Source organism: Pseudophryne corroboree, chromosome 1, assembly GCF_028390025.1.
Source record: "Pseudophryne corroboree isolate aPseCor3 chromosome 1, aPseCor3.hap2, whole genome shotgun sequence".
NCBI classification, from domain to species: domain Eukaryota; kingdom Metazoa; phylum Chordata; class Amphibia; order Anura; family Myobatrachidae; genus Pseudophryne; species Pseudophryne corroboree.
The window spans coordinates 252,726,379-252,751,502 of NC_086444.1; the positions used below are offsets into that span (position 1 = coordinate 252,726,379).

At 47.3% G+C, this 25,124-nt stretch overlaps 1 protein-coding gene across 5 annotated transcripts in view; it reads left to right on the forward strand.

The window, feature by feature from the left end:
* The window catches only part of SRFBP1 (serum response factor binding protein 1), a 376,852-nt gene that overhangs the window by 68,210 nt on the left and 283,518 nt on the right, over positions 1-25,124 (forward strand). The window contains exon 1 of one of the 5 annotated variants that reach the window (XM_063964200.1): positions 14,262-14,410. The exons of the other annotated variants lie outside the window; for them this stretch is intronic. Coding sequence (XP_063820270.1) covers positions 14,330-14,410 — 81 coding nt within the window. The 5' untranslated portion in view covers positions 14,262-14,329. Of the gene's footprint in view, positions 1-14,261; positions 14,411-25,124 lie in introns of those variants that run through there. 5 annotated transcript variants of the gene reach the window in all.

A 25,124-nucleotide genomic window follows, 5' to 3' on the forward strand; every position in this document is an offset into this window, starting at 1 on the left:
TTACCAATTTCAGACGTTGCCATTTGGGCTTTCCACGGCCCCGAGGGTTTTCACCAAGGTAATGGCGGAAATGATGGTACTCCTGCGCAGGCAAGGAGTCACAATTATCCCGTACTTGGACGATCTCCTGATAAAAGCGAGATCAAAGGAACAGTTACAGAAAAGCGTGTCGCTCTCCCTGAGAGTGCTGCAGCGACATGGCTGGATCTTAAATCTACCAAAGTCACAGTTGGTTCCAACAACTCGGCTGTCTTTCTTAGGCATGATTCTGGACACAGAACAAAAGAGGATTTTTCTCCCGATGGAAAAAGCCCAGGAACTCCAGAACATGGTCAGAGACCTGTTAAAACCAAAAAGAGTGTCAGTACATCAATGCACTCGGGTACTGGGGAAAATGGTGGCGACCTACGAGGCCATCCCCTTCGGCAGGTTTCATGCGAGTACTTTTCAGTGGGACCTTCTGGACGAGTGGTCCGGGTCCCACCTTCAAATACATCAAAAAATAACCCTATCCCCCAGGGCCAGGGTGTCTCTCCTGTGGTGGCTGCAGAGTGCTCACCTTCTAGAAGGTCGCAGGTTCGGCATTCAGAACTGGGTTCTGGTGACCACGGACGCGAGCCTCCGAGGATGGGGAGCAGTCACACAAGGCAGGAATTTTCAGGGACTGTGGTCAAGCCAGGAGGTTTGTCTACACATCAACATACTAGAATTAAGGGCCATATACAACGGCCTACGACAAGCGGAGAATCTTCTTCGCGACCTACCGGTACTGATTCAATCAGACAACGTCACAGCCGTGGCTCATGTAAACCGCCAAGGCGGGACAAGGAGCAGAGTGGCAATGGCGGAAGCCACCAGGATTCTGCGCTTGGCAGAAAATCACGTAAGCGCTCTGTCAGCGGTATTCATTCCGGGAGTGGACAACTGGGAAGCAGACTTCCTCAGCAGACACGATCTCTATCCAGGAGAGTGGGGTCTTCATCAAGAAGTCTTTGCAGAAATAACAAGTCTTTGGGGACTTCCTCAAATAGACATGATGACATCACGCCTCAACAAGGAGCTTCGGAGGTATTGTGCCAGGTCAAGGGACCCTCAGGCAGTAGCGGTGGACGCCCTGGTGACACCATGGGTGTTTCAGTTGGTCTATGTGTTCCCTCCTCTTCCTCTCATCTCAAAAATATTGAGAATCATAAGACGGAAAAGAGTACTGACAATACTCATTGTTCCAGATTGGCCTCGAAGGGCCTGGTATTCAAATCTTCAGGAGATGCTCACAGGAGATCCGTGGCCTCTTCCTCTCAGAGGTGACCTGTTGCAGCAGGGGCCCTGCGTGTTCCAAGACTTACCGCGGTTACGTTTGACGGCATGGCGGTTGAACACCGAATCCTAGCGGGTAGGGTATTCCGGAAGAAGTCATCCCTACTCTGATAAAGGCTAGGAAGGAAGTAACGGCGAAACATTATCACCATATCTGGAGAAAGTATGTATCTTGGTGTGAAACCAAGAATGCTCCTACGTAAGATTTCCACTTGGGCCGTTTTCTCCACTTTCTACAGACAGGAGTGGATATGGGCCTAAAGCTAGGCTCAAATAAGGTACAGATTTCGGCCCTATCTATATTCTTCCAGAAGGAATTGGCTTCTCTCCCAGAAGTACAAACTTTTGTAAAGGGAGTGCTACACACCCAGCCTCCTTTTGTGCCCCCAGTGGCACCATGGGACCTTAACGTGGTGTTACGGTTCCTAAAATCTCACTGGTTTGAGCCTCTTCAAACGGTTGAATTAAAATTTCTCACTTGGAAGGTGGTCATGTTGTTGGCCTTGGCATCTGCAAGGCGTTGTCCGAATTGGCGGCCTTATCTCACAAGAGCCCCTATTTGACCTTCCATGTGGATAGAGCAGAGTTGAGGACTCGTCCTCAATTTTTGCCTAAGGTGGTGTCATCGTTTCATATGAACCAACCTATTGTGGTGCCTGTGGCTACAGGAGACTTGGAGGATTCCAAATCCCTTGATGTAGTCAGGGCCTTAAAAATTTACGTAGCCAGAACGGCTCGGGTTAGGAAAACAGAGGCACTGTTTGTCCTGTATGCAGCCAACAAGGTTGGCGCTCCTGCTTCTAAGCAGACTATTGCTCTCTGGATCTGTAACACGATTCAGCAGGCTCATTCGACGGCTGGATTGCCGGTACCAAATTCAGTGAAGGCCCATTCCACTAGGAAGGTGGGCTCTTCTTGGGCGGCTGCCCGAGGCGTCTCGGCCTTACAGCTTTGCCGAGCAGCTACTTGGTCGGGTCCAAACACTTTTGCAAAATTCTACAAGTTTGATACCCTGGCTGAGGAGGACCTCAAGTTTGCTCAATCGGTGCTGCAGAGTCATCCGCACTCTCCCGCCCGGTTTGGAGCTTTGGTATAATCCCCATGGTCCTTACGGAGTCCCCAGCATCCTCTAGGACGTAAGGGAAAATAAGATTTTAAACCTACCGGTAAATTTTTTTCTCCTAGTCCGTAGAGGATGCTGGGCGCCCGTCCCAGTGCGGACATATTTCTGCATGATTTGTATATAGTTATTGCTTACATAAGGGTTATGTTACAGTTAAGATCAGTCGTTGGCTGATACTGTTTTGTTTCATACTGTTAACTGGTTGCGTATATCCCATGTTATACGGTGTGAATGGTGTGGCTGGTATGAATCTTGCCCTTAGATTAACAAAAATCCTTTCCTCGTACTGTCCGTCTTCTCTGGGCACAGTTTCTCTAACTGAGGTCTGGAGGAGGGGCATAGAGGGAGGAGCCAGTGCACACCCATTCTAAAGTTCTTTATAGTGCCCATGTCTCTTGCGGAGCCCGTCTATACCCCATGGTCCTTACGGAGTCCCCAGCATCCTCTACGGACTAGGAGAAAAATATTTACCGGTAGGTTTAAAATCATATTTTTCTACCCAGCCTTAGGATTTGTGCACAGGTTGCAAAGAGATAAGAACAATGAACAGTTGAATTGCTGGGTCATTCCGTGTCAAGTGTAGACTAATAGGGGCCGACTCCGCACTAGATTTGAGATCGCAAGGAGTTGTATATATACCCTTGCGAGTGGACCAACATTGTGTAACAATAGAAGGATCCCTGATAGGGGTGCTTGATGTAAAAGTTGGTGGTGCTCCCAGAGTCAGTGGTATAAATTATAGTGTACAGAGAAAAAAGAAAGACTCTTGGTTGGGGCACACTTGATGGATATAAAATATGTTAAAACTTAACTTTTATTATGGTTAATCATAAAAGAAGAATGGACACAGACTTGCATACAAAAAACAGTCACCTTAGGTGGAGTTTGAATGGTATTAGTATAAGGGGTTGACTTGCCTCATGTTGACACCAATCAAATTGCTAAGTGTACATTACCAATATGCCTCTGGTGAAAAATATTAAAATCAAAGATATGTATAATATCTTAGTATATCAGGAGTGTAATATCGTTATGGAGGAAAATTATTTTCAATAATGGTAGATATACTCCTTGATAATGGCTCCCTTGGTATTTGTAATGGTTGTGCTGTTGAAGCTTCTTTTTCTGGTAGGTGGTCTTGCAAAACTTGTAGTTCTAATTAGTAGAATAGGTATAGAGGTAAGGCCAATGTTTTCTCCACCACTAATCAGCAGAATTTGCTATCCTTTGTATCGCATGCTGGGGGGCCGCCCATTGCTGTGCAAGGCCGCCCATCATGCTGAACAGAGCCTCCTCATGCTGAACAAGCAGAAATTGCGAAGCGTTTGCAATTTGTGCTTGTTAGCAGAAAACTGTGTGAACCTCCTGTCGGCGCAGCTTAGCTGCGGCCGCAGGAGACTCACCTACAGTTTCCTGATCGTAGCGGCTGCGTGTGATGTCATGCAGCCGCTGTGATCACGCTCCATGACACCCTCTGTTCGTCCACCCCCGTTCACGACGCACCGCCCCCGCAACGCTCCATATCCTCCCTGGAAACAGAATGTTGCCGCCCCCCACCCTTTCCCCCGCCCCGTGCCTGCCTCTGCCTCATTGACAGGCAAAGATGACCTCATTTTATTCGGCATCCCCCGCAGAAAATGCGGACGCATGCACAGGATGCGCCCGCATCTTTTCAGCAAAATTCCGGTTGGATCGCACACTGCGATCCAACCTGAATTTGCCCCTAAACTAGAGAGGTGGGAGTGGCATAATTTTATCTGTGTTTTATATGCCCTTTCCTATTATATACAATGCAGTTGGCTTTGTGAGGAAAAACTTTTTCCAAATTCAAACGGAAATTTTTGATCATGATTATCTCAAAAAGTATGTCAACCAAAAAGTTCGTCAAATTCATGAAATAGTCTATACCAGTGATGGGGAACTTTTGACACTTCAGCTGTTGTTGAACTACACATCCCAGCATGCCCTGCTACAATTTTGCTATTTGGCCATGCTAAATAATGTTAAATGTCTGTCAAAATTTAAAAGGTGGGAGGACAATGGGTTCATAGTTAAAAATTACAAGTAGTAATAGGTAATAATAGATTTGATCGCTTCATTAGTTTAATTACGGTATATAAATCCAGTTGAATGAAAATACTTGACATTGTATTAGTCAGTCAGCAATGTTAGCTGAAGGTAGCTTGACAATGCCTCAGCGGTTTTTAAAGTGTCATAAGGAAACATGACATAAATTCTTCCAGTTGGAGTTATAGGGTCGACTTTGCATAAGACATCTGTTAGAGGGGGATACGGTCATTAGTTCGACACAGCTTAGGTCGACAGTCATTAGGTCAACCACTGAAGCTCAACATGCATTAGGCCGACATGGTCAATAGGTCAACATGGTCATTAAGTCGACATGAGTTTTTAAAAATAAATAAATAATTTTTTGGATTTTTTTCATACTTAACGATCCACGTGGACTACGATTGGAACGGTAACCTTGCCCGAAGCATGGCGAGCGAAGCGGGGTACTAATTGCGGTTCCCCGTCACTTTACGAAAGAAAATGACGCCAAAAGCAGTATTTAAAAAAAACCATGGTGACCTTTTGACCTGTCGACCTAATGACCATGGCGACCTATTGTCCCTGCCGACCTAATGCATGTCGACCTTCCATGGTCGACCTGATGACTGTCGACCATAGTTTTGTATATCCAACTACCCATACCCATTAGAATAGAAGAATGATGGTGAAAGTCCAGCTGAATGAAGGAAGGTTACTTATAATTCATCTTCATTCTTGTCCATCACATATGCAAGCCACCATTTCTTGTTATACACAACAGATATTTGATTTAACCAATTTGATTGGTTATTTTGATTTAACCAATTTATCTGAACGATTGTAAGTTGCTCCCATTCATTACCAGGTTTTCATTCCAACAAACCAGATTGGACAATAAATCTTCAGGTGTATGGCCACCTTTAGACTACATATATACTCTCCATATACAAAATTTTATCAAAATCTGAGCTGGCGAGGTAAAATTAGTTTGTTGATTTGACACAGAATGACCCAGCTTGAACTACCAACAATGATCCATGCTCCTGTTTGGGATCCGGTCTGAAGATCGACAGTGTCTAGCTCGACAATGTTTAGGTCAACCACTATAGGTCGACAGTCACTAGGTTGACATGGTCAGAAGGTCGACATGTTCTAGGTCGACAGGTCAAAAGGTCGACATGAGTTTTTTGGGGGGAACAACTTTTATTTTTAACTTTTTCATACTTAACGATCCACGTGGACTACGATGGGAGCGGTAATCTGTGCCGAGCGAAGCACCTTGCCTGAATGCGAGGGGACACGGTGCACTAATTGGGGTTGCCGGTCACTCTACGAAGAAAATGACACAAAAAACAAAACAAAAAAAACTTATGACGACCTTCTGACCTGTTGACCTAAAACATGTTGACCTTCTGACACTGTCGACCTAGTGACTGTCGACCTAAATATTGTCGACCTAGACACTGTCTATCTAATGATCCACAACCCTCCTGTTTCTACATGTTGCCTTACATAGAGTGTTATTCAATATCCTAGTTTTGTATCAGAAAGTAAGTGTTTATTAAAGATTTTTTTTTTCTCCAAATATCTGTTTAGTGTGTAGCTCAGCGACTTGTGTGTCCATCTGTTGTGGACATTTTTTTTACAGTTGCCTTCCCAAACTACTTTGAATCACAGCACCTTAGAGTATCAGAATTGTTTCTACGGCACTCCTAGGCCAAAATTTTCTTATTAAGAAATTTAAAAAGAGATATTAAATTAAGTAAATTGTATTTATAATACCCCTTTCACATTGCAGTAATAACCCAGTATCGACCCAGCATATTGCCGGGACGACACGGGTCAGTGTGCGATGTGAAAGGGGCCCTGGAGAATTCCTGGGTCGCCTGACCCGGTATTTAAACCCAGGTAATAAGGGTTATTCCCGGGTTGAATACCGGGTCAGTGGCAGCGTAAACGGATTACCGGGTTGATGGGACTCATTTACAACATAGGGAGAGGTGGAACTGGGAGATGAGCTCATCTCCCAGCACCGCTTCCACCCCTGCCCCCGCTGCCGGCACCGCCACTGTGGCAACTGTCCTGGCATATTGCCGGCCCGGGAAGCCAGCACAGAGGCTCCAATGCCGGATCCCACCTTGGAAGGACAGGTTTCCAATTCCCGGGTGGGATCCGGCATTGGAGATCTGAAAGGGGTATCTGTCAACCACAGGTTCAATTGTGTGGTGAGGAACAGGATTTGCTTATGTTTGTCCACATATTTTATGATTGTCAGAGATCAGCACTGGCTATTACATTGACCATAAATAGTTTGAATAGGTCCTTGACCACCAACCCAGGGCACCCATGCAAGCGTCCTGAGGCACCCCAGGGTGTGACAGCACACAGTTTGAAAACCACTGTTATAGGGTTTATTTCATTAGAACTGCCTTTCTAGCCCACAACTGCTTTGTAACAGAGGGACTCTTTCTGCGCAGGACAACATAGTACAGGTTGAGTATCCCTTATCCAAAATGCTTGGGACCAGAAGTATTTTGGATATTAGATTTTTCCGTATTTTTGAATACTTACATACCATAATGAGATATCATGGTGATGGGGCGTAAGTCTAAGCACAAAATGCATTTATGTTTCATATACACCTTATACACACAGCCTGAAGGTAATTTTAGCCAATATTTTTAATAACTTTGTGTATTAAACAAAGTGTGTGTGTACATTCACACAATTCATTTATGTTTCATATACACCTTATACACACAGCCTCGAGGTCATTTAATACAATATTTCTCTTACGTCCTAGAGAATGCTGGGGACTCTGTAAGGACCATGGGGTATAGACGGGCTCCGCAGGAAATAGGGCACCTAAAAATAACTTTGACTATGGGTGTGCACTGGCTCCTCCCTCTATGCCCCTCCTCCAGACCTCAGTTAGATCTTGTGCCCAGAGGAGAATGGGTGCACTGCAGAGAGCTCTCCAGAGTTTTCTATGGAAAAAGAATTTTGTTAGGTTTTTTATTTTCAGGGAGTCCTGTTGGCAAAAGGCTCCCTGCATCGTGGGACCGAGGAGAGAGAAGCAGAGCTGGCTTGTTACGTTGGGCACTGCTTCTAAGGCTACTGGACACCATTAGCTCCAGAGGGAGTCGGAACACAGGTCTCACCTGGGGTTCGTCCCGGAGCCGCGCCGCCGTCCTCCTCACAGATGCCGAAGATAGAAGCCGGGTGAGTATGAGAAGGCAAAGAAGACATCAGGCGGCAGAAGACATCAGATCTTCATGAGGTAAGCTGCGCGCCATTGCTCCCAGTCACACACACAGGCACTGGAGGGTGCAGGGCGCAGGGGGGGGCGCCCTGGGCAGCAATATTCCTCATATTTGGCATTGATAAGCATGGATTAGGCTGTGGCACAGTAAATCCGGAAACCCCCGCCATTTTTCTATAGAAAGTTGATGGGACCGAAGCGCGCCGTCGGGTGGGCGGGGCTTGATCCTCAGCACTAACCAGCGCCATTTTCTCCACAGAGACTGCATGAGGAAACGCTGGCTCCCTGTTCTCTCCCCTGCTGAGCTTCACAGGCTGTAAAAAAGAGGAGGGGGCACTTTGGCGACGCAGTGAGTGGAGATTACAATTATATACATATAACAGCGCTGTCTGGTCATATATTCCAGTGTTTTTAAGCGCTGGGTGTGTGCTGGCATACTCTCTCTCTCTCTCTCTCTCTCTCTGTCTCTCCTAAGGGCCTGGTTGGGGTTTTGTCCCCTTATAGGTAACTCCCTGTGTGTGTGGGGTGTCGGTACGTGTGTGTCGACATGTCTGAAGGCTTCTCCAAGGAGGAGGTGGAGCAAATGAGTGGTGTGTCCCCGTCGGTTGTGCCGACTCCAGATTGGATGGACATGTGGCATACGTTGCATGCAAGTGTGGCATCTTTACATAAAAGGCTTGATAAGGCTGGTTTAGGGGGGACATCAGGCGGTCAATCCTCAGATTGGACTGACTCACAGGGCCCGTCGGGGTCTCAAAAGCGTCCCTTAACACAAGACACTACTACCGACACGGATTCTGATTCCAGTGTCGACTATGACGAAGTAAAATTGCACCCTAGGGTGACTAAAACCATTCAGTGTATGATTGTGGCAATAAGGGATGTGTTGCATATTGTGGATGAACCCTCAGTCCCCGACACAAGGGTACACATGTTTAAGGAAAAGAAACAGATTATTAATTTTCCCACATCTCGTGAATTAAATGAGTTCTTTGCAAAAGCTTGGGAGACTCCGGATAAGAGCCCGCAGATCCCCAAAAGAATTTTTATGGCATACGCTTTCCCTAAGCAGGACAGGGAGATTTGGGAATCATCCCCCACTGTAGACAAGGCCCTGACGCGCTTGCCCAAGAAAGTGGCGCTACCGTCTCCTGACACAGCGGCCCTTAAGGACCCTGCAGATCGCAGGCAAGAAACTACCTTATAGGGTATTTATTCTCATACGGGTGCTGTGTTAAGACCGACGATTGCGTCGGCATGGGTGTGTAGCGCAATTGCAGCTTGGACAGATGAGCTGACAGATCAATTTGATACTACGGATAAGGATACTATATTCCTAACTCTAGCCCATATAAAAGACGCAGTCTTATTTATGAGGGATGCTCAAAGGGACATTGGTTTGCTAGCGTCTAGGGCCAATGCCATGTCTATCTCAGCGAGAAGATCCTTATGGACTCGCCAATGGACGGGTGATGCGGATTCCAAAAAACATATGGTAGTACTACCCTATAAGGGTGATGTATTGTTTGGGGATGGGCTGACGGACCTGGTTTCCACAGCTACAGCAGGTAAATCAAATTTTTTACCATATATTCCCCAACAGCAAAAGAAAGCAACACCCTATCAGATGCAGTCCTTTCGGTCGCACAAGTCCAAAAGAGGTCGGGGATCCTCTTTCCTCACCAGAGGTAAGGGCAGAGGCAAGAGAGCACCTGCTTCGTCATGTGCCCAGGAACAAAAGTCCTCCCCGGCTGCTCCAAAACTAACAGTATGACGCTGGGACTCCCAAGAGGGAGTCCGCACCGGTGGGGGCACGTCTTCGACTTTTCAGTCAGGCCTGGGTCAGTTCGGACCTGAATCCCTGGGTGTTGGAAATAGTTTCCCAGGGTTACAAATTGGAATTCGAGGAGGTGCCCCCGCGCTGATTTTTCAAATCGGCCCTACCAGCTTCCACATCGGAAAGGGATGTAGTGTTAGTTGCAATTCAAACGCTGTGTATACAGCAAGTGATAATCAAGGTTCCCCTGCACCAGCAGGGGGAGGAGGTTACTATTCAACCCTATTTGTGGTCCCGAAACCGGACGGTACGGTCAGACCGATTTTGAATCTGAAATCCCTAAACCTGTACATAAAAAGATTCAAATTCAAAATGGAATCTCTCAGAGCAATAATAGCCAACTTGTAGGAGGGGGAGTTTATGGTGTCTGGACATAAAGGATGCGTACCTTCATGTCCCCATATATGCCCCCCATCAGGAATACCTGAGATTCGCTGTACAGGATTGTCATTACCAATTTCAGACGTTGCCGTTTGGACTTTCCACGGCCCCGAGGATTTTCACCAAGATAATGGCGGAAATGATGGTGGTCCTGCGCAAGCTTGGAGTCACAATTATCCCATACTTGGACGATCTCCTGATAAAAGCGAGGTCAAGAGAGAAATTGCTGAGCAGTGTGGCGCTCTCTCTGAGAGTGCTTCAGCAACACGGTTGGATTCTAAATTTACCGAAGTCACAGTTGATCCCGACAACTCGACTACCGTTCCTAGGTATGATACTGGATACGGAACAAATGAAGGTCTTCCTCCCAATAGAGAAAGCCCAAGATAATCCAGAACATGGTCAGAGACCTGCTAAAACCAAAAAGGGTGTCAGTTCACCAATGCACTCGAGTTCTGGGGAAAATGGTGGCGGCCTACGAGGCCATTCCCTTCGGAAGGTTCCATGCAAGGACTTTTCAATGGGACCTTCTGGACAAGTGGTCCGGGTCCCATCTGCATTTACATCGGAGAATAACTCTGTACTCAGGAACCAGAGTGTCCCTCCTGTGGTGGTTGCAAAGTGCTCACCTGCTGGAGGGTCGCCGGTTCGGGATTCAGGACTGGATCCTGGTTACCACGGACGCGAGCCTCCGAGGATGGGGAGCGGTCACACAGGGAAAGACTTTTCAGGGTCTTTGGTCAGACCAGGAGTCCTGTCTACACATCAATGTGTTGGAACTTAGGGCCATTTACAACGGCCTTCGACAAGCGGAGAGTTTTCTTCGAAACCTTCCGGTTCTGATTCAATCAGACAATGTCACAGCAGTGGCTCATGTGAACCGCCAAGGCGGGACAAGAAGCAGAGTCGCGATGGCGGAAGCCACAAGGATCCTTCGCTGGGCGGAAAATCATGTAAGCGCTCTGTCGGCTGTCTTCATTCCGGGAGTGGACAACTGGGAAGCAGATTTCCTCAGCAGACACGATCTCCATCCAGGAGAGTGGGGACTTCATCAAGAAGTCTTTGCAGACGTAACACGTCTTTGGGGAACTCCTCAAATAGACATGATGGCGTCACGCCTCAACAAAAAACTTCGGAGGTATTGCGCCAGGTCTCGGGACCCTCAGGCAGTAGCAGTAGACGCACTGGTAACACCGTGGGTATTCGAATCGGTCTACGTGTTCCCTCCTCTTTATCTCATCACGAAAGTGTTGAGGATCATAAGACGAAGAAGAGTACAGACGATACTCGTCCCAGACTGGCCTCGAAGGGCTTGGTACTCGGAACTACAAGAGATGCTCACAGGAGACCCCTGGCCTCTTCCTCTGAGGGAAGACCTGTTGCAGCAGGGGCCCTGTGTATTTCAAGACTTACCGCGGTTACGTTTGACGGCATGGCGGTTGAACGGCGAATTCTAGCAAAAAAGGGGATTCCGGAAGAGGTCATCCCTACTTTAATAAAGGCTAGGAAGGAGGTGACAATAAAACATTATCACCGTTTCTGGCGAAAGTATGTGTCTTGGTGTGAGACCAAGAATGCACCTACGGAAGATTTTCATTTGGGTCGTCTTCTCCATTTCCTACAGACAGGAGTGAATATGGGCCTGAAATTAGGCTCGGTTAAGGTACAGATTTCGGCCCTCACGATTTTCTTTCAGAAGGAATTGGCTTCTCTTCCAGAAGTCCAGACGTTCGTAAAGGGAGTGCTGCACATCCAGCCCCCTTTTGTGCCTCCAGTGGCACCATGGGACCTGAACATTGTGTTGCAGTTCCTAAAATCACACTGGTTTGAACCGCTTAACAAGGTTGAGTTGAAATTTCTTACCTGGAAGGTGGTAATGTTGTTGGCCTTAGCATCAGCAAGGCGAGTGTCAGAATTGGCGGCTCTATCACACAAGAGCCCCTACTTGATTTTTCATGTGGATCGAGCTGAATTGAGGACACGTCCGCAATTTTTGCCTAAAGTCGTTTTGTCGTTCCATATGAATCAACCTATAGTGGTGCCTGTGGCTACCGGTGACCTGGAGTATTCCAGATCCCTGGACGTAGTCAGGGCCTTAAAAATTTATGTAGCCAGGACGGCTAGAATTAGGAAAACAGAGGCTCTGTTTGTCCTGTATGCGGCCAATAAGATTGGCGCTCCTGCTTCAAAGCAGACTATTGCTCGCTGGATCTGTAATACGATTCAGCAGGCTCACTCTACGGCTGGATTGCCGGTACCAAATTCGGTTAAGGCCCATTCCACTAGGAAGGTGGGCTCTTCTTGGGCGGCTGCCCGAGGCGTCTCGGCTTTACAACTTTGCCGAGCGGCGACGTGGTCGGGGTCAAACACTTTTGCTAAATTCTACAAGTTTGATACCCTGGCTGATGAGGACCTACCGTTTGCTCAGTCGGTGCTGCAGAGTCGTCCGCACTCTCCCGCCCGATTGGATGCTTTGGTATAAACCCCATGGTCCTTACGGAGTCTCCAGCATCCTCTAGGACGTAAGAGAAAATAAGATTTTAAACCTACCAGTAAATCTATTTCTCCTAGTCCGTAGAGGATGCTGGGCGCCCGTCCCAGTGCGGAAACTCTGCAAGACTTGTATGTAGTTGTTGCTTACATAAGGGTTATGTTACAGTTGACATCGGTCTTGGACCGTTACTGTTGTTTTTTGTTCATACTGTTAACTGGTTATGTATGTTCCAGGTTACATGGTATGATTGGTTTGGGCTGGTATGAATCTTGCCCTTGGATTGCTAAATCCTGCCTTGTATTGTCCATCTCCTCTGGGCACAGTTCTCTAACTGAGGTCTGGAGGAGGGGCATAGAGGGAGGAGCCAGTGCACACCCATAGTCAAAGTTCTTTTTAGGTGCCCTATCTCCTGCGGAGCCCGTCTATACCTCATGGTCCTTACGGAGTCCCCAGCATCCTCTATGGACTAGGAGAAATAGATTTACCGGTAGGTTTAAAATCTTATTTTCTCTTACGTCCTAGAGGATACGGGGTGTTCCATTTAGTACCATGGGGTATAGATTGGTCCACTAGGAGCCATGGGCACTTTAAGAATTTGATAGTGTGGGCTGGCTCCTCCCTCTATGCCCCTCCTACCAGACTCTGTTTAGAAAATGTGCCCGGAGGAGCCGGTCATGCTTGTGGAAGCTCCTGAAGAGTTTTCTGCAATTTTTTTTTATATATTTGTTATTTTCAGGTTGGGCTGGTTGTCACCAGCCTACCTGCTTCGTGGGACTTTAGGGGGGGGAACGGCCCGACCTCTTGAAGGGTTAATGGTCCCGTTCCCCGCTGACAGGACACTGAGCTCATGAGGGACCTATTCGCAAGCCCCACCACGGCGAGAGTACAATCCCGCAGCGCGCCGCTACCCCTAACAGAGCCAGAAGAAAGAAGAGTGGTGAGTACTAAGCCGGCGTCCCGACTAGCGGGTCGCCAGCCATTATGGGTACCGAGACGCACGGCTTTTAACCCGGGGCGGAATGCGTCTCCAGAAACAGTACACAGCTGCATCTCAGTACACTGTACACAGTACTCACACTGTCAAAAATAGCCTTAAAATAGTTTTCTCTCCATTTTAAGCACCAGATTACCTCAGCCAGTATAAAAAAAAGCGGGAAGACTGCGCACCATTGAAGGGGAGGGGCCTTCACTATGAGCGGATCCAGCAGCTCACCTGCGCCATTTTCCCTCTGCAGTGGACACAGACGCTGACTGACAGGGATGCGCAGCTATTCCGGAGAGACTCCAGATTACCTCAGCGGTATCAGGGGGTCATAGCGGGGGGAGGGGAGCGATTATTAGTGTACTAAGTCCCCTGTGACCCAGCTAAGCTAGGCATTAGCGATAAGGGCGCGGTGGGGGCTGGCTCCAAATAACTCTGTGTCTCCCTGAAGGGCTCTTTGTGGGTTAATTGTGCTTAACCTTTTCCTGTGTGTGTGTGTGCCGTCATATTTACATTATGTCAGGCAAAGAGTGTGTTTCTTGTACAGTGGAGTGTTTCTTTTTCATCCACTAGGGGTCACTGGAGTACTCTTGGGATATGGACGGCTTCCACAGGAAGTAGGCACTGAATAAATTAATTTTGGAACTATACCTCCCCTCCATATCCCTGAGTACCTCAGTGTTTTTTCTGTGCTCGACGCAGTTAGTAGGCTTGTGGCTTTGCTGCCACAGAGGTCCACATTTCATTGGATTTTTTCTAAGTTTTTCTTTTTTCAACGATTTACCACATCCCATCCTCCTTTCCAATAGGTGGGTCAGGGATAGTGAAGGCTGCTTTAGCAGCTGTGGTTGTCGGACCTCTCTAAAAAGAGCTCCCTCACTACCATGTGCAGGACTAAAACCTGCAGTAAAGGCTGGACGGAACTTACAGAGAAGGCCCGTCATAGCCCTCACCACAGGGTCCAGGTATGTTGAACGGGGCGGTCAGCTCACGCTGCCGCCCCACTGTGTGGGATACTGTGTGTATGTGTGTGTGTGTGGCCCAGGCCCTCGATGCCGCTTTGGGCTCCCTCTCCACCATAGCCCGGCTCTGTGTATAGAGAACGGTATACGGAGCATGGGGGGGCACACAAATGAGAGTCAAAAGGCAGGTTTCTTATAGTGAGTAACTTTGCTGCCACAGTGATGTTCCCTGCACACAGAAATGTCAGGGTCACTGGATAAAATCTCATGATTCAACTCTTATTGATAAGGGAATACAGCAGCGCTGCATATGTATTACAATAGGCTATGAAGTCTTTGTTAAAACAAGATTAACCATGTTTCCTGTTGTATTTCCAGAATTTCCTGTGTACATCTCTCCTCCATTGAAGGCGCAGGGGTGTTAAGGGGAATTTGGGAGCAGGCATATGGCTGGCGTGCACTGCACTTGGCCAGATATATATTTATAGAGACAACTTAGTGCTATAATTACTGAGTCATGCAAGTTGTCTGTCTTTGTTTTTGTTTTGTTTTGTTTTTGTATTGTCTGTCTGCATGAGTAAGACACCAGCAATTACTAATAAGCAGTTTCCTTGCCATGTCTAAAACATGGATATACATAATTATTTATATCATAACTGTTTATAATGATATTATCCTAAAGACTGCAAATCTGAATCATGGTTGTGGCAGCCAAATACTGGCTTTGTTCATTGTTGTAAAGTAAGATATGTTATAACATTTGGTCAGCACATGGTGCTTATAAAACAGTATCTGTGGAGCAGTATGAGTTCAGGTCTCACCTGCAGCAGCTTTGGCTTAAATCACTTGGCCACACCACACTGGATACGCCCAATCTCATCTGATTTTGGAAGCTAAGCAGTGTTGGGCCTGATTAGCCACCTGGGAGTACAAGGTGCTGTAGGTATTTTTAATCTACAGCCACACCACACTGGATACGCCCAAACTCATCTGAGCTTGGAAGCTAAGCAGGGTTGGGCCTGATTAGCCACCTGGGAGTACAAGGTGCTGTAGGTATTTTTTAATCTACAGCCACACCACACTGGACAAACTCATCTGAGCTTGGAAGCTAAGCAAGGGTTGCATACTGTTTTGCCATCTGGGGGAATCTGGTGATCCAACTACCAGTGATACATGCTAGTATCATGTATCACCAGTGATCACCTACATACATGTATCACATGTATCACCAGTGATCACCTACATACATGTATCACAGGTATCACCAGTGTACTACCAGTGATACATGCTAGTTTAAACTGTTAAAAATAGCTCAGTTTGGGCTTACACTATCAATATAAACCTACCATAGGTTTTACAGTCAGGATAGCTCTCCAGAGCGCGCTCCCGGCGCCGGCCACTAGAAGGGCCCATTAACTAAGCTGTGGTCAAGCAGCAGTCATCTCAGGTTTTAAGCCTGTGTGAGGTCACATTTAGTTTCAGACTTGTAAAAATGTGTTATACCTGTGTATCAGGATAGGTGTATATGTGTATATATATATATATAGTGTGTATGTATGCATATACATATATATATATATATATATATATATATATTTATTAAAGTCTGAATATGTGTGAATATACATTGTTGGATGTATGTGTGTGTGTGTGTGTGTGTGTGTGTATATATATATATATATATATATAATATGCTGACATTAAAAAAATCTATTTTGCAGTAAGCAAGAATAATTGGTCAGCACTCAGTGCTTATTAACAGTATCTGTTGAGCACTGCAAACATGGCCACACCTGCAGCAGCTTTGCTTATTGTTTTACAGGTGGCTCTGTAGCCAAGTGGTTAGGTTTCCGGCCACAGTGAACATTGTGTTTGCATGGACACTGGTTCAGATCCTGGTTTAACAGGTGTTTAAAAAAAAAAAAAAAAAAAAAGCCATGGTAGGACCATTTTTTGCTTTTAATGTTACTTCCTGGTTCTTTCTCGGAAGTTGCTGCCCTACAACACTTAGACTCTGGAGGAGAGGGGTGTTGTTAGGAGTTTAATTTATTAATTGTTTTGTACAGCATGACTCTACAGGAAGATTCACTATTGCTGGTAACCACATGCACGGTAATGCAGGTTTATACACACGTTACTTCCGTGGTGTACTTACTGGTTGGAGTACATGATCACTAAGTCTAAGGCATAGGGGTATATGCAATTGTGGTCGAATTCCCGAAATTGTCGAATTTCGGGTCATTTTCGACCAAAAAAAAAAATTCCCCTATGCAATCCAGTGCTTTCCGACCAAAAAACGGACTTTCAAAATTCGACTTTTTGAAATTCGAATTTTTGCAAATTCGACTTTTCTGCAATGATACAAGTGCTGCAATTCGACCAAAGCATATTCAATTCAAGTTTTGAAATTCGACAGCAGTGCTTTTAGACAGCAAATTCGTCATTTTCAATCCGCCACACTTTGGAGGGTGAAAACAAATAAAAAAATTTTAAACATGTTTTTTTTGGTGTTTTTTTTTTTGGGAATAGCAGATCTATTTATATTAGAAGGGATTAGGTACTTTTTTTTTTTTTTTTTTGGGAGGCACAAATATTATTTATATATTTTTTAAAATATTATTATTATTTTTTTTTTTTTTTTTTTTTTTTTATGCTGGAAGGGTAAAATCATAAAAAAAAATGGCGTGGGGTCCCCCCTCCAAAGCATAACCAGCCTCGGGCTCATTGAGCTGGTCCTGGTTCTAAAAATGCGGGGGGAAAATTGACAGGGGATCCCCCGTATTTTTAAAACCAGCACCGGGCTCTGCGCCTGGTGCTGGTGCCAAAAATACGGGGGACAAAAAGAGTAGGGGTCCCCCGTATTTTTAACACCAGCATCGGGCTCCACTAGCTGGACAGATAATGCCACAGCCGGGGGTCACTTTTATGCCGTGCCCTGCGGCCGTGGCATCAAATATCCAACTAGTCACCCCTGGCCGGGGTACCCTGGGGGAGTGGGGACCCCTTCAATCAAGGGGTCCCCCCCCCCCCCCCAGCCACCCAAGGGCCAGGGGTGAAGCCCGAGGCTGCCCCCCCCCCATCCAATGGGCTGCGGATGGGGGGGCTGATAGCCTTTGTGATAATAAAAAGATATTGTTTTTTCCAATAGTACTACAAGTCCCAGCAAGCCTCCCCCGCAAGCTGGTACTTGGAGAACCACAAGTACCAGCATGCGGGAGAAAAACGGGCCCGCTGGTACCTGTAGTACTACTGGGAAAAAAATACCCAAATAAAAACAGGACACACACACCGTCGACAGTAAAACTTTATTTCATACGTCGACACACACATACTTACCTATGTTCACACGCCGACATCGGTCCTCTTCTCCATGTAGAATCCACGGATACCTGTAAAGAAAAGTTCAAAATACTCACCTCAACCATGGTCCAGAGATAAATCCACGGACTTGGCAAAATAAGAAAACGCAAATACCCGCACCAAAAACGGACTGAAAGGGGTCCCATGCTGACACATGGGACACCTTTCCACGAATGAGACCTGTCAGTGACAGCTGTCACTGACAGGTCTCTAAGCCAATCAGGAAGCGCAACTTCGTTGCGCTCACCTGATTGGCTGAGCGCTGTCTGCACTGTGACAGCGCATCGCACAGCTCCCTCCATTATATTCAATGGTGGGAACTTAGCGGCTAGCGGTGAGGTCACCCGCCGGTCAGCGGCTGACCGGCGGGTGACCCCACCGCTACCCGCAAAGTTCCCACCATTGAAAGTAATGGAGCGGCTTTGCGATGCGCTGTCACAGTACAGACAGCGGACAGCCAATCAGGTGAGCGCCACGGAAGTAGCGCTTCCTGATTGGCTGAAGGGACGTCAGTGACAGGAGTCACGTGATGTCCCGGCATTCGGGAGAAAGGGGTCTGATGTGAAAACATTGGACCCCTTTCTAGTCCGGTATGGATCGGTGTTCGGTTTGTTTTTTTGCCAAGAACGTGGATTTACCTCTGGACGTGGATGTACCTCTGGACGCTGGAAGGTGAGTATAATTTTTTCACAGGTACCCTCTGATCGTCGGCGACCGTGGCAGTCGGCGTGTCAACATAGGTAAGTATGTGTGTGTCGGCAGTATGTAATAAAGTTGTACAAGTCACGGTGTCTGTGTCCTGTTTTTATTTTGGTATTTTTTTTCCAGTAGTACTACAGGTACCAGCGGGCCCGTTTTTCTCCCGCATGCTGGTACTTGTGGTTCTCCAAGTACCAGCTTGCGGGGGAGGCTTGCTGGGACTTGTAGTACTAATGGAAAAAACAATATCTTTTTATTATCACAAAGGCTATCAGCCCCCCCATCCGCAGCCCATTGGATGGGGGGGGGACAGCCTCGGGCTTCACCCCTGGCCCTTGGGTGGCTGGGGGGGGGGACCCCTTGATTGAAGGGGTCCCCACTCCCCCAGGGTACCCCGGCCAGGGGTGACTAGTTGGATATTTGATGCCACGGCCGCAGGGCACGGCATAAAAGTGACCCCCGGCTGTGGCATTATCTGTCCAGCTAGTGGAGCCCGATGCTGGTGTTAAAAATACGGGGGACCCCTACTCTTTTTGTCCCCCGTATTTTTGGCACCAGCATCAGGCGCAGAGCCCGGTGCTGGTTTTAAAAATACGGGGGATCCCTGGCCAATTTTTCCCCTGCATTTTTAGAACCAGGACCAGCTCAAAGAGCCCGAGGCTGGTTATGCTTTGGAGGGGGGACCCCACGCCATTTTTTTTCCGGGTTTTTCACGTTTTTTTCCCGTTTTTTAAAATCGCGGCAAAATCCGCCAAATCGGCCGATTTTCGCCCGCGATTCTGGCGAATCCGTTTTTCATTGAATATGGTGAATCCCGGCAGGCACCTGCCGGGATTCACCTGGCGAATTTGGTCGAATTAAAAAACGGCGATAATTGCCGCGAATTCGACCGCAATTGCATATACCCCATAATCAAACAAGCAGCTTCGCTGCAAAGTCGGTCACACAGTGTGTCGGACAAATACGAATCTGGGCCAGTGGCGCAATGTATAACGCATCTGACTATGGATAACAGGATTGTAGGTCGTCTCCTACCTGGCTCGTTTAAGTTGCCGTGATCGTATAGTGGTTAGTACTCTGCGTAAAGCAGACAGTTTCAGTTACATTGTTGCGGTCGATTTGCCGCCAGCCCTCATAGCACCAGGCCAGTACGTCAGGTTCTCAGCGAAGGCTGAACAATTTCCAATCAGAGACAGTTGCAATTATTGGGTGTTTTACTACATATCGGAGTATACCCTACACAGCAGTAGGGCTGTTGCTTCGCCCTGCTTTGGTAGGGGATGAGGTAACAAGGCTGTAGTGGCAGGGCATTCCAGTTCAGGTTTGCCCTAAATAAAGACCACCTTACACTTCTTGCTGCCTACAGCTTCTTTGGACGTTGGCAGTTGGTTCTTGCGTTTTCAGCTTCGCTAGTAGCGCATAACGTCCACTTTGGCTACGTTCCTAACAGGCGGAGTCCGATTCCAAACGAGATAGATCGCAGACCATTTGGGGAGGAAAAATCTGATTTCCTACCATTGTCTACGCGAATTCCTGATTGATTCCGTCTCAACGGCTTCAATTCCTAGGTATGATTCTCAATACGGTAAATCAAAGAACTTACATACCCGAACAGAAAGTACAGGTAATTCGTCATCTGGTACAATTAGTGCTCAAGCCACGCACAGTCTCGGTTCACTTGTGCATTCGCCTATTAGACACAATGGTGGCGGCTTTCGAAGCGCTTCAGTTCGGAGGACTTCACTCACGTCCTTTTCAATTGGAAGTGTTCGCACAGTAGTGGGCTCGCATCTGCAGATTTACTGCAGAAGTGAGGTTGTCTCCAAGGGCCAGAGAGTCTCTACTCTGGTGGCTCAAAGTACAGAATCTAACCGCAGGGTAACGGTTCGGTGCCTGGAATTGGATAATTCTCACGGCGAACGCAAGTCTCAGAGGTTGGGGAGCTGTAGTTCAAAATTATCAGCTCCAGGGTCTCTGGGCGGATCACGAAAGATTGCTGTCTATAAATGTCCTGGAACTCCGGGCAATTTACAATGCGCTATGACAAGTAGTGCACAGGCTGCAGGCTCAGGCTGTTCAGGTGCAGTCAGACAATGCGACAGCAGTCGCATACATCAACAAACAAGGAGGAACGAAAAGCCGTATGGCAATGCGGGAAGTACAGATGTGTCCACATACATCTTTGCTATATCCCGTCATGTATGGCACAGTTTTGCATGCTATATACTCGAAGATTTAGTCATGTCTTGTGTTTTTTTCTTAAATTTGCTTCCTTAATATGTTACTTTATACATATTCTTTTATGGCAAACAAAAATTTTAAAATTCATCCACTCGCTTTTCATGAAAAACAGTTTAGCTGTGTTTTGCATGTTGTGCCAAATTTGTAAAAAAAAAAAAAAAAAAATGCGAAGATGTAAGTTGTCACATCTGTAGCTTGAATCCTCTATTGGGCCGAGTATCACCAAATGATATTGTCGGCAGTAGTCATTCCGGTAGTGGACAACTGGGAGGCGGATTATCTCAGCCGTCTGAATTTTCATCCAGGAGAATGGGCATTAAATCCAGAAGTATTTCACATGCTGGTCCAGAAGTGGAGTTACCCGCAGGTGGACCTGATGGCATCTCGCCACAATCATCAAACGCCCCAGGTCGTGTCCAGAATGAGAGATCCAAAGGCAGTGGCGGTGGATGCTCTCACAATCACGTGGCCATACAGTCTCGTGTATCTATTTTTACCGTTTCCGCTGCTCCCTCTGTGGCTAAAACGGATCAAAGGGAGTCCGTCACAGTTATACTAGTGACGCCTCTTTGGCCTCGGAGAGCTTGGTTCTCGCATCTCCGCGGTCTACTCGCAGTCGGTCTTTGGCCGCTCCCACTACGTTCTGACCTGTTACAGCAGGGTCCATTCCTTTTACCCGATTTTAGCGCGGCCGCGTTTGACGGGGTGGCTGTTGAGACAGCCCTCTTAAGAAGAGAGGACATTCCAGAATCGGTTATTCCAACCATGTTACGAGCTAGGAAGCCGGTTACGGCAGCTCATTATTACAGAATTTGGCGTGCCTAGGTTAGATAGAGGTCTGAATTTATCCACACTAAAAGTGCGGATATCTGAGTTGTCCATTTATTCTCATAGTAGATTGGCCCTATTGCCGTCGGTTCACACCTTTTATGCAGGGTGTCCTCAGAGTTCAGCCTCCATTCACTCTACCTACTGCGCCATAAGACTTGAATCTGGTTTTTAGATTTCTTAGTCTTTTTATTATGAACTCTTACAACAAGTGGATATTAAATTTCTCACTTGGGAAAATAATGTTTCTTTTAGCCTTAGCGTCAGCAAGGCGTGTTTCAGATTGGGTGCTTTGTCGTGCAAACCACCGTATTTAGTGTTTCATGATGACAGAGCGGAATTCCGAGCGAATTCTGCTTTTCTACCAAAGGTAGTGTCATCTTTTCACATCAATCAACCAATAGTAGTTCCTATGTTAACAGGAGACTCTGGTAGGTTGGATGTGGTACGCGCTTTACGCATTTATGTATCCCGAACGTCGACCGTTCGTAAGACGGATACGTTGTTTGCTCTCTATGATGCTGCCAAGATGGGTTGGCCAGCTTCTAGGCAGACCTTATCCAGTTGGATTAAAGTGACCATACGTCAGGCTTACCTTCATGCTAGGTTACAGCCGCCTACATCGATAACAGCTCATTCCACACGTGCTGTGGGAACATCATGGTCAGCGAGTCGTGGAGCTTCTACGACACAGCTTTGTCGGGCGGCTACATGGTCTTCGGTGCACACGTTTGTGCGCCTCTACAAGTTTGATACGTTTGCGGCATCAGCATCTAGCTTTGGCCGCCTAGTGTTACAAGTGCCAAACAGCTCTCCCGCCCGCGGGGGGAAACTTTGGTACGTCCCAAGAGTACTCCAGTGACCCCTAGTGGATGAAAAAGAAAATAGGATTTTGGTACTTACCAGGTAAATCCTTTTCTTTGAATCCATAGGGGGCACTGGACGCCCACCCAGAGCAGTTTACCTGGTTTGTGGTAGGTTCAGTAGATCTTATGGTAACACACTTTCACCGACTGGTTCAGATTAACAAGTTATGGTGTCAACTGTTTAGTTGTCAGTAATGTTGGGTCAACTTTATTGTTGTCAGTTATGTTATATGTAATGCTCCATTGTCAACCTCTCTATCGCTCCTGTTCAGCTCAGTAAAAAACACTGAGGTACTCAGGGATATGGAGGGGAGGTATAGTTCCAAAATTAATTTATTCAGTGCCTACTTCCTGTGGAAGCCGTCCATATCCCAAGAGTACTCCAGTGCCCCCTATGGATTCAAAGAAAAGGATTTACCTGGTAAGTACCAAAATCCTATTTTCTCTTCACCAGGGGGCTCACTACTGGGTACTCAGGGCAGTGCACCTTCCCAGAATAGCGGGCTGAACCGAAGTGGGTAAATTCCATTAAGGGAATGATCTCAAATATTTCTGCAAAGCTATCCCGCAATGAGAAAGAGACGCAATACTTAAGACTGTGGATGAGTTTATGAATAGAGACTCAATCCCAAACCAGCGTCTCAATCCCCTCCCATTTGTCCGCAAAAATGATCTCTGACCCATATCCTGCAGTCTGACTCTGATGCTGACTGGTCAGACATGGAGGAGGGTGAGGTGGATTTGGAGGGGGGATGTTACTCTGTCACAGGGAATAGAGGCTCTTATAGAGGCTATCAGAGATGTTCTGCAAATTCCTGATAAGGTGTCAGAGGAGTGTGAGGAATATTATTTTCTCTAACGTCCTAGTGGATGCTGGGGACTCCGTAAGGACCATGGGGAATAGACGGGCTCCGCAGGAGACTGGGCACTCTAAAGAAAGATTAGGTACTATCTGGTGTGCACTGGCTCCTCCCTCTATGCCCCTCCTCCAGACCTCAGTTAGAATCTGTGCCCGGCCAGAGCTGGGTGCTCCTAGTGAGCTCTCCTGAGCCTGCTAGTAAAAGAAAGTATTTGTTAGGTTTTTTATTTTCAGTGAGCTTCTGCTGGCAACAGACTCACTGCTACGAGGGACTGAGGGGAGAGAAGCAAACCTACCTGTCTACAGCTAGGTTGCGCTTCTTTGGCTACTGGACACCATTAGCTCCAGAGGGTTCGAACACAGGCATCTGTCCTCGATCGTCCGTTCCCGGAGCCGCGCCGCCGTCCCCCTTGCAGAGCCAGAAGAACAGAAGCTTGAAGACGGCGAAAACGGCGGCTGAAGACTCCTGTCTTCATTTAAGGTAGCGCACAGCACCGCAGCTGTGCGCCATTGCTCCCAGCACACTTTCACACTCCGGTCACTGTAGGGTGCTGGGCGCTGGGGGGGGGGGGCCCTGGGCAGCAATTGAAGTACCTTTTTGGCATAACATACATATATACAGTCAGGCACTGTATATATGTAAAAACCCCCGCCATTTTTTTCACACAGAAGCGGGACAGAAGCCCGCCGCTGAGGGGGCGGGGCCTTCTTCCTCAGCACACCAGCGCCATTTTCTCTTCACAGCTCCGCTGGAAAGACGCTCCCCAGGCTCTCCCCTGCAGTATCCAGGTACAAGAAGGGTAAAAAAGAGAGCGGGGGGCACATAAATTTAGGCGCAAAAGACATAAAATCGGCAGCTATTGGGTAATCACTTATTATAGTGGATATCCCTGGGTTATATAGCGCTGTGGTGTGTGCTGGCATACTCTCTCTCTGTCTCCCCAAAGGCCTTTGTGGGGTCCTGTCCTCAGTCAGAGTGTGTCTGTGTGTCTGCTGTGTGTTGGTACGGCTGTGTCGACATGTTTGATGAGGAGGGTTACGAGGAGGCGGAGCAAGTGCGGATAAATGTGGTGTCGGGGCCGACACCTGATGGGCCTGTCCAGGGCGACTCAGAGGCCGTCAGGGTCTCATAAACGCCCACTATCTCAGATGGTTGACACAGATGCCGACACGGAGTCCGACTCCAGTGTCGACGATGATGAGGCACAATTACAGCCTAAGATGACCAAGGCCATCCGCTACATGATTATTGCAATGAAAGATGTATTGCACATTTCAGAGGTTAACCCTGTCCTTGACAAGAGGGTGTATATGTTTGGGGAGAAAAAGCAGGCAGTGACTTTTCCCCCGTCACATGAATTAAATGAGTTATGTGAAGAAGCGTGGAGTTCCCCTGATAAGAAAGTGGTGATTTCCAAAAAATTACTGCTGGCGTACCCTTTCCCGCCAACGGACAGGTTACGTTGGGAATCCTCCCCTAGGGTAGACAAGGCGCTGACACGCTTATCTAAGAAGGTGGCCCTGCCGTCTCAGGATACGGCCGCCCTAAAGGATCCTGCGGATAGGAAGCAGGAAGCTATCTTGAAGTCAGTGTATACACACTCTGGTACTCTACTGAGACCAGCTATTGCTTCAGCCTGGATGTGTAGCGCTGTAGCAGCATGGACAGATACTCTGTCAGAGGACATAGATGCCCTGGACAGGGATACTGTCTTGCTAACCCTGGGCCATATAAAAGACGCCGTCTTATATATGCGGGATGCCCAAAGGGACATTTGCCTGCTGGGCTCTAGAATTAATGCAATGCCCATTTCTCTGACGTCCTAGTGGATGCTGGGAACTCCGTAAGGACCATGGGGAATAG